General features: G+C 34.2%; 1 protein-coding gene across 2 annotated transcripts in view; it reads right to left on the bottom strand.

Annotated features, from left to right (window-relative positions):
* Positions 1 to 8034, bottom strand: part of LOC111403743 (light-mediated development protein DET1) — an 8830-nt gene extending 796 nt beyond the window's left edge. Inside the window, exons 1-10 of one of the 2 annotated variants that reach the window (XM_023032354.1) lie at positions 7716 to 8034; positions 6433 to 6860; positions 6113 to 6344; positions 5244 to 5381; positions 3707 to 3775; positions 3496 to 3552; positions 1282 to 1362; positions 875 to 1042; positions 638 to 733; positions 25 to 124 (exon numbers count right to left, since the gene is read on the bottom strand). In XM_023032354.1, the coding sequence (XP_022888122.1) occupies positions 25 to 124; positions 638 to 733; positions 875 to 1042; positions 1282 to 1362; positions 3496 to 3552; positions 3707 to 3775; positions 5244 to 5381; positions 6113 to 6344; positions 6433 to 6860; positions 7716 to 7787 (1441 nt within the window). In that variant the 5' untranslated portion in view covers positions 7788 to 8034. The remainder of the gene's footprint in view (positions 1 to 24; positions 125 to 637; positions 734 to 874; positions 1043 to 1281; positions 1363 to 3495; positions 3553 to 3706; positions 3776 to 5243; positions 5382 to 6112; positions 6345 to 6432; positions 6861 to 7715) is intronic. The other variant, XM_023032355.1, reaches the window with a different exon arrangement.
* Positions 8035 to 10729: the final 2695 nt, after the last annotated feature.

Raw genomic sequence — 10729 nt, 5'->3', positions numbered from 1 at the left:
AAATTTCACTTGTATAAAGGGTACCTGGTTTAATCTTAAATTTGAGAATATTATGTTGCCTCCTTGAACTGAATTTTATGGGATGCTCAGCGGACTGTCTATGTCGGTCAGTTGCAGAAATCAGCTGTTGATAATATAGAAGTATGAGAAAACAAAACAATGGCAGAGAAAGTTACACATGATCAAGACTCGTTCATACATTGGCACATAGATGCGTGCCAAAAATTGGAGCGGGAGGTAAAAGTATGTTCCCCTTCCTTCCCAAGCTTACATCTCTAGTGTCCCAGAAACGGGGAAACGTCATAAGATGCAAATATTATCAATGCAAATTGAGTTCGGGTTTATTCAGCTTACAGCTATGCAAAGTAACCAGATATTGCACTAAAAATGCAAAACTGATTATCTTGGAATGCATGAAAGAAGTAGAACAATTAGCTAGAAAGTGCACGTTTGGCAAAGTTTAAATTATGATTTAAACTGGTCAAACACACTTTTTACCCCCATATTCTATGGAGCCACAAATTACTACCCACTTTTTACCCACACGTTCTGTGGAACCCACAGGACAAATTATATTTTAGACACTCCAAAACAAGCACTTAGCAAACAACAGAATGTGTGGATTATGGAGTCAAACCTTTTCATCATATCGGAAGAGGGATTGGTCAAAGTAGGGGGAAGGACTCTGAGACTGACAGTTAAAAGGCAAATTGACTAACATCTTCTTCACAAACTGCAAGATTGAAAAACAAATGACATGATTGTGTAATCATATTGAAATTCTTATGTCAATTAAAATTTGTAAGATAATAAGATAGAAAGCATAATAACAACAAATTTGAATTCAGCGTGCTCGATCAATTATAAATAATACCTGAGGAAAGCTGGTAGCCTTATTTTTATTGCTCCTTAGCTGCTCCAGGGCATGGATGTTATTCGAATGACTCGATATGAAATTCATGTAAAGTGATGAATTCTTTGATGATGAATGAAAGTGGTCGCAGAACAGTTCAAACAATGAATAAAGCTCCTCCGCTGTGTTCTACAAAAGATCAAAAAGGAATCATTCATATGTTTAATTGAGTAATCAATCATCTCCAAATCAATTACTTCCAGTACAATCATCCACAATTTTAATGTCGACACACATGATATTCAACTTCAAGTGCTTTAACATCAGTGGATCGAAAGGTGATTGGAAGGAACCAAAACCATCAAAGAAATCCTAGGCAGTACTATAAATGCAAAAAAAAATTGAATTAAACTAAGAATTACAGACACCTGATAAAATGAAATAATTTCTGCAGTCTCCATGTTATATACAGCGAAAAAAGCCGGATGATTATCTGCATTTCGTGCCATCTGTAGCTCAGCAAAAAAAGGGTAAAACAAATATAGCTCAATTAGTTTCACTTATTGTACAAAGTTTCAATAAAGAACGCAAAATTTTGGGTATAGACAAAATAAAATAGCATAGCTGATCCTTCTTGTCAAAACCATTAACACGGTTTAGTTGGACCATTTAATGATCAGGCCAAGTCACAGAACTATATAACATTTCTAATTTTGTTGGTTAACAGTAAATCACTGAAATCCCCAGAATCATCAAGAGTAAAACATATTGTCCACATTCTACATGATGTCCCAAAAAAAAAAAAAAAAAAAAAAAAAAAAATTCCAGTCAGACGAAATAAATTAATATAACTTAGGGAAGCTGATTCAAGATACATAGTCAAAGAAATTAGATGTATCAATCATCAGAAGGCTTGTGTTAGAACGGACAGAAAAAAAATGTTGGTACCTAATCCACAAATTCAGTCATATTCACAGTAACAAAATCCTCAATCTACTAGCTTGGCCTCACATGAGACATTTTTAGCAAAGCTTTAATGAACATTAGAAATAGAGGAAATAAGTGTCAAAGGTATACCTAAGAAGCATAAAGGGAAAAAGGAAAATGAATATACGAGTATTTCTTAAACAATTAAGGACAATGTAACACAAATAGCAACTCATAATAAGTTGCAAAGACAAATTGATGTAGGATATAGTTGGTATTCCAGCAGAGAACTTATAAGCAGCAGTAGAGAAGGTGATGTGCAGCAGAGTAGAAAATAACCACAGCAAGAAGAAGAAGCAGGGAAGAAGAGAAGAAGACAGCAAGAAAGGGGGGAGAAAGGAGAAGAAAAGATCAAAGAGGAAGGCAGGAGAAGGAGATAACATTGGCTGCAAGCCAAAAGGCCCAAAACCAATTTCAATAATTCATATTCATCAACTCATTGTCTGCCTCAATTACAAAACAAACCAGATATAAATAGCAAAACAACAAACCTAAAGAGAAAGGGTTTTAGCCAAACCCATTATACAAGCCCAATTACATAAATAAGAGTCCAAATAGAAAATGGATATGGACAGATGTCCTCATCACAATCATTTACTCATTCAATGGTTTGGGTTCTATTCAAGGAGTACAAGGAAGAAATGATAATCTAGATAAGAGTAAATAGACGCATGGAGCAAAAAAGGAAAAAAAAAAAAATTAATCTTGATTGAAGTGACTTTGCTGAAAATTTTTTACTTTCATTTTATACACTTTCAATGAGCAAGTAAATATGCAATTACAATGTGCAATGTGTGAGTAATAAACTAATTACTACATGAAGCTCAGCTAAGTCTTATTCCCAATAAACTTGAGGTTTCTTACATAAATTATTTTAAGCACTCCTTTCAATCCGGTACTAAATCTTCTAAAAAAGTGTAATGAATCGGATTAAATCTTTTGCAACCATGTCAAGCCACGTTTTAGTTTTTTCCCTTAGGTCACATCACTTTTGTGAGTGAAGTTTCAAGTCTCTAGTGAATGTACCCCACCATTCCAAGTCATCCCCTCCTAATTTATTCTGAACAGTCGTCGCCTACATTTGCAAAAATATATATATTCGCAAATAACCATTGCTTACTAATAGTTTTTAATATGGTCACACCCATCTTAATCCTTGTCTATACTACTTTTTTATAAAGAGAATCTGTTTGTCTTTCCTTAGAATGTTCCTTTTTCTATCCAATCAAATTCAAAACATTAATTTCAACCACACACCTCACATAGACACTTACCAACTTCAATTATAATTCAATCCACATCATATGCTTTTCTCATCCTTGCTCTGTATAGTATCCCTCACCATTGAAACATAGATCCTTCTAATGTAGTTGATATTGTATCTTCGAAACAGTCCAAATTGTGTTATGCCTTCCATTAAACGATTTTTTAACATAACTATTGCCTCAAATGGATGAGCATGATCAATTTGAGTTGTAGCCAAAACCTAAAAAATAATAATGCTAGGTCTTCATGGACTCTCCACATCTCCTAGAGCTATTTAAGATTAATGAACTAATAATAAAGTAAGGTACCCACACTCAAATGCAAATAACATACATAGAGATAAATAAGAGAAGTTGGTCCAAGAATTATTGAGCAAGAAAGAAACCTACCCCACCATCAACACTGCCAAACTTGATCAACAGGTGATGTCGGTCCAAGAATTGCACCTATGCATAATTATGAACCAATTGTCAAAAGAATTATGTTGGTTTAGGGAAGTACAAAAATGTAAAAGAGATTAAAATGAACAAATGTAACCATAAATTCTGATTTTTATAGAGGCATCATATTTTGTAAGAATTCAATAAGTTAGACCTCTACCTTCCAGATGATCAAATCAACATAATCTTGGAAATGGAAATAGAACTTCTTCTTCAAGCATTGCATCCTCTGGTACAACAGAAAAGTAACATTATGCAAAGAAATCATTATGGGATATTATAATTTTCAGAAAACAGGCAATCATGTTATGCTGCATTTTGACATGGCTATTGATTCCTGGTCATTTATTTTGTGTGTAATGGCCATGGGCGAAGGATGCTAGTCAGAAAGTTATGGAATATAACCACTGCACTTGCTGTTCGCTTTGTGAAGCTAAAAAAACACAAGTGCTTTGATGGAGGTGGAAATCCTGTTGGAGAATCAGAACCTTTTTGTTTTTGTTTTTCTCTGAGTATCCAAACATTAGAAAAACAGTTATGGATATGGCTGCAGACATGCGAAACAGACACGAACATGCCAACATGTAATTTTTAAAGAGTCGAAGACCAACACATCAGGTACATGCTGGCTTAAATTATTTGAAATTGTAAAATAACTTTGAGTTAAACTATATATTACTAGTTTCAGAGAAATAAAAAATGATATAGTAGGTGTTTTGTCCTATAAGTGTCTGAGAAGTGTCAGTGTTTGACAAGACAAGACATGACTCAGTACGTGGCGGACATGGTCACATTGTCCTAGTAGTAGTTTGTGCATCACATATCCAAACTTGACTGAATGGATAGGTCTTTTTAATAGCTTACTATCCTCTTAATCTCTGTATACAACCTGTCTACTAGATCTTCCCAAATTTTGTCTTCTAACAAAACCATTTTCATTGAACAAAATTTCCTGTCCCCTGCCTCATTAAGAGAATTCTACATGGCGTAAGAAGCAAGTCACCTTTAAAGCATCTGTCAGCCTATAAGGAATTAATAGGTTAGGGAAAAATAGATCATTTTCCAACCCTGGTTGTCAGAAGGCTCTACTTCCTAAATATTTTGGACTGCTATTCATCTTTTAATATACTAACTAGATCATTTTTTGAAAAATAATCTGCATGATAACCCATTCATCTATGCAGTGGAAAAATTAATTCCATCAAGTATGCTTGCCTTAGCTCTTTAACTACAATTCCAAATCTTACTCCGTGAGTCAATTTTACTGAGAGGTGCAATTATAGTTGATATTGAACCCTCATGCATAACTGTGACAGTAATAACATCACATAATAGGCAGAAAAATAATTTAAACATATGTATGATGTAGGAAAATAATAAGAGAGAGAGAGAGAGAGAGAGAGAGAGAGACTGCACTGTACATTTATAGCAGATCCATCCATAATGGAGCACTTAACGAAAAAAGTATTCTACAGAACTTGGCAGATTAAAAAATTCCGAACACCTCAAAAGACGTATTATAAGCATTCAATCACCTCGCGTTACATAAATATAGTTATCTAAGATAATCCGTGCATATTCAGATGGAAAGTTATCATAGAGGAACAGTGCACACTATTTATATTGTCAATGAGTAAATAAGGAAATATCAAAGAGAATTTTTTTTTCAGTATTATCATTATAGTGATACAACTCACCAGGTTTGGATCATCTTCTTCATTCCATATTCCTCGAAATATAAATGAAAGCAATCGCTGCTTTAAACCGCTCAAAAAAGGAGTTTCAGGAATATGTTCGATATGTTGTGAACCATTCTCAATATGATTTGAAGACACCTGGAGCAATTTACTTTTATCAGGGGCCTTGCATTGCAATCAATCAAAATTGGGTCGGACTGACATTTTGAACAAATTCCTAGCAAGAGAGAACAGTGATGGAACTAACTAAACATCTATTTAAGAAAGGGATAAAAGGTTTCCAAGTAGAGATCAAAGTTAATTTCCTCCTTGAGGTGCGTTTTAAACCTTCACCCACAGGACCTACATCCCACTCTTTCAAGCAGCAGTATTAATTAAGTGGTGATATGTTATTCATAGGAAGTGAGTGTTGCAGCAAATCAGAAGAATTGCCAACTATATGTCATTTGAATCGGATAATTTGAAAAATATTCATACAGCCAACCAATCTGATTGTTCACTTTAAAATCATAAATCTGCTATTTGAGTTTTAAGATTATGACAAAATAAACAGCATATAACAAATTAAACAGAATCTTGTCAGAAAATAAATATTCCTTCAAGGATGATATATTTTTGAGCCAACCCAACTTGAATCACTGTGGCCAATCGATTTTTTTTGGTTGTTCTAAGATCTCTCAGGCAATAATATCAGATCGAGCAAAAATGGTAAATGTCATTATTTAAACTGATTAAGCAAAAAAAAAAAAAAAAAAAGCTAGTTTTTCCCTTTATCTATGAAGTGTTCTGCATGAAGTTGAGTAGGAATAACAGAACACCCATAGAAATAAAGAATAGTTCCATCGAGTGCTTGAGGCAGTACAACTTGCCTGCACACTAGAGTTGAGGAAAAGTTCATCATCTTCATGGCAATATTTCCCAATTGCCCGCACATCAACAAGGTTGCCAGAGTCCCTAATCTGGAGAATGTGTATTCTTTGATAACGAAGAGAGACTATGGCCAATAAATCGTCGTACAAGAAGACACCACCCATGCTATGTGCCAAATGAACATAATCATTGCAAAAAACCCTCTCATCAAGTATAACTCCATCTTCCAGTCTAAGTAATTCAGATCAAATAATACCAATGACAAACTTAGTCAGTATCAGTGTTGTTAAACTCTAAATTGAAAAGAGATAATACACACCTCAAGAGGTGAAAAGTTATCTTTTCAATTGATGGGACTCCTTGAATTGCACCTCCAACAGCAGGTGCATCATGTATTTGTGCAGTTGAAGTTGCAAAAATTCCAAACTGTTTGCCTTCTATATAAAGGAAGAAATCTTTGCATATAAATTCACCAGTGGAAGCAAGAGTAACACTGTATAATTGAGTGAAGAAACTCTCAAATTTGTTGGCTTTATTTGGAAGGCCATCAGCATAACAATCTTTTACTTTGCACGAAAATGACAACCATGTTGGTCTATAAACAATGAGATCCTGATGATTCCTGCTGAAAGTTACAAGATACTGTCCATCATCCGTGAACTTACGAAATAAAAGATCTGGACATTCAATGTCATATATGGTATGACTTGGGACTATGTTCTCATAAAATCGCCGGGCACGATGAACCTGTCATAATCAACGAATGATATAACAAAACTTAACTGAATCCCCGAAAAATCCTCAATCTTGAGTACATCTATCAATGAGTCAGGAAAAAGAAAGTGAAGCTCGATGAAGAGCATGAACTCGCCCAACCCAGACTAAGCTGTCAGGATTTATTCTGAATTCATAAAAACAGAATATGATTGATCACAAATATGGCCAACATTATAGTCTCACAGTCTCACCTAATCTTGAGCACAGTATCTCAAACTAAACTGTGGGCTCAAGTTTGCTTATCCATATACGGTGAAGTGAATGACCTCAACCTCCACTCTACCTTGTGTGGTAAAAACAAATTAATACTTATTCATTTATTAAAATAAATTTGCTTTGTATATTGGCTCCTGTCAGAAATTTCGAAAAGTGCTTTTACATTCCTTTTTAACAAAATGCAAACCCATATTTCCTATACACTAGTTGGATGCTATTTTGCTTATATATCTCAGCTCAAGCAAAGCTAGTAATTAGAATTCTAACAACTCGAAAAAAAATCAATTCTTCTTTTGCTCATTCCCTCTATGTTTGGCAGTATGAAATGGAGAAGTATTGATTTCTAAACTAAGACAAAAAATATATATATAATTCTAATTTCAAAATCCAACTCCGTGCTCCCAGAGACAGAATCAGTACTCATCGAATAAGGGGATCTTGATCAAGCCCACACCTTATATTTACATAAAAATCCACGAATAGCAAAAAGAAATCAAATTTGAGAGAGAAGAAGAAGAAATACACTGGTTCCAGGAGCAGGTTATATTTACTTACAGATCCACAAATAGCAAAAAGTAATCAAATATGATAGAAAACAAGAAGAAATACACTGGTGCCAGGAGCAGGGTTGGACATCTGACGCTCAAAAATCCGGGCCGTAACATTGTTTCTTCTAAACATAAGTAATCTTTGTACTGTTCAGATAAATGACTTCTCTCAATCTGCTTCTGCTTCACACCATGCGGGTGCGGAAAAACAGTACCATATGATCTTCAGAAGGTCTTTGGGTACTGCGTAGTTGGTTCTGCAAGTGATGGTTCTACAAGGTAGCGGTGGAGGAGTTGAGTGGAGGGAACGGATGAAGAAGAGTACAGAGAGAAAAAAAGGAATGGCTGTCCGTGTACGAGCAAGTGCAACGCATTCAATATCCCATCTTTGCTAAATACGTGTAACGTATGGGGTCCAAAGATTAAAATTAAAACAGACAGAGTCTCTAACTTTTAGCATCTCTTCTAAACTTGTCATCGACTTTTAATTTTGAACTTTTTAAGCCTTTAATTTTAGTTGCTTTGATCGGAGTGATCCTTGGATGGTATGCGACTCCATGAAAGTACTTGAATAACACGTCTATCAATATTTTTTTTAACAAATATGCCGCTACGGTCAGAAAACATTCATATTATAATAGGACTCTTACGACAAGTCTAATGAAAGGGATGAAAGTGATCTAACAATCTTCATAATAAGAATTTACGTCCACAAAAGTATTTGGATAATAAGTCTACAAATTTGAAGAAATACTCAAGTCTTCACATTTCACTAATTTGTCAACTTCTCTTTTTAGTAGTCAAAAAACAACTACGTTGTAGGATGTGATCTAACAAATTTGAAGAGCATAAATATCCTAGAATTCATGAAATGTAAATGTAAACATTCAAATAAAAATTTTCGTAGAACTCATCGATTAAAGTTTCAAAGAGAATAAATAAAAAATATCAAAGACAAATATATTAATAGATCCTACACATCAATATATCTAACAAATAACTTTTTAATGGTCTAATTTAATGTACAAAATTCTATTGAAATTTTATAATGTATAACAAAGCTGCTTAGTAGACTTAAATAAAAATTACTAAATTAATGATTATGGGTTTGCAATTTTCTCTTCTCATCCCATAAAGTTGCATAAATAGTATATATTTTTTTCCATGAATGATACTTTTTTGGGTCTCTATTTGACTATTTGTCTACTTTTTTTTCTATTTTTGGTCTCTTATTCCAACTATAATTTTATATGCTTCATGAATTGATTTTTAATGTATTTCATGAATTGGTTAAATCATTCTTGGAAATTGCTTGCTTTGGTTAAATCATTCTTGGAAATTGCTTGCTTTGCTTCAGTTTAATGTGTCTATTATGTAGGCCCTGTTTGTGCCCATTTTTTCGATAATACATTTTTTAAAAAGAAAAAAAATCATAAGTCATGTATGTATTAAGTATGCACCAAATCAATTTCTAAAAATTAAGTTTCAAAATGCAAAAGTCAGACATTAATTCTATTTTCATTTTAAATAATAATATGATCAAATTAAATTAATCTATCCACATCCACCTCACCAACCCACCTTCCCCTCCCTTGCGCACTCGTTTGTCGCTATCCCCTCTTACAATTGTCGGCATCCACCCCATCGACGACTTCTTCAGCTACGAACTAATCGTTGTTTTCATCTGCGACTCAGCAGTATTGGTATAATTTAAAACGATTTTTTAAAAATCAAAAATTGAAAAATAGCCTCTAGTGTAATTTACAAATCTCATCATCGAAATCTGATTAATTGAATTTGTGACCAGATAAGAGAAATCAATAGCATGTGACCAATTCTCTTGAATTTATATCGATCTATTGCCTATGATATTGTTTCAATGTCATGTGACCATTTTTTTAGTATATGTGACCCATTCATTGGTTTGTTACCTATGAATGATGACTTATGACCTATGAACTGTAACATGTGACTAGTAATATTGACACGTGAACATTTTTAACCTATGCAATATAACTTGTGACTTGTGAACTATAGCCGTGACCAATTAATATCAACATAAAAACATAGGTTAATGATCTATGGCCCATTTAATATGACATGTGACATGTAAACTATAAATCGTGACCAATTAATATTAACCTATTAATTTAAATCAGTGATCTGTGACCAATTCTATTTGGTCTATGACCTATGAACATTAATTTGTGACCTGTAACAAGTGCACAAAGACGTGACATGTTATCAATTCAAATGTCACAGATCATTGAATCAATATTATGAATTATCTATTTTATTGGTTGCAAATTATTTACTGGTCATAGATTAACCCAATTTATTTGTCATAAATCATGTTTATACAAACCAACCCAACCCAATCCAAATCCAGCATCGTGACAGCCATCCACATCACCACTATCATCGCCAACACCATCACAACGCATCAAATCAGAAAACCACCCATAAAAAACTATCAACAAACCATGCTATCACCATTGCCATTACCACTACCAAAGTCACCATCAACGCCAGCACCACAATACCATGACCAAGATCACCACCACCACCCCCATCTAAGCATCATCATCACTACCATTGCTACATTATCACCACCTACACCACCACCACCAACCATCTCGGAACTCCAGATCAAAAATGAAAGAAAACACTCCTAAAAACCATTCCAAAAATGATCTCAAAACCATGGCAGCCATCTTTCTCGGTAGCAATACACACAAACCACAGATCACCTGACCCACCCCGTCCACATATCATATTCTGTTGTGCATCATTGAATAGTGACATCATCACTGAAGCCCCTCATCACTGTACAACAGTGTTATTACGATGCCATTGTGCAGTAGCGTCATCCCTGAAGTCGTCGCTGCACAGTGTCAGTGAGAGCGAGTCTCTTTGAACGGCATCATGCCGATGATGCGATTGATAAAGAGGAAGAAAGAAAATATCGGAGAATCTTGATTTAGAGTTTCGGATGAAATTGGTTGGTTGGGGTGTCGTGGGTAAATTTTATAATTCCTAATTTTTTATTAAATAAACCTTATATCTTATTTTTGA

The sequence above is a fragment of the Olea europaea genome, chromosome 11 (assembly GCF_002742605.1).
Source record: "Olea europaea var. sylvestris chromosome 11, O_europaea_v1, whole genome shotgun sequence".
In the NCBI taxonomy this organism is placed as follows: Eukaryota; Viridiplantae; Streptophyta; class Magnoliopsida; order Lamiales; family Oleaceae; genus Olea; species Olea europaea.
The sequence above is the reverse complement of the archived record's forward strand: the minus strand, read 5'-3'. Positions and strand labels throughout refer to the sequence as shown.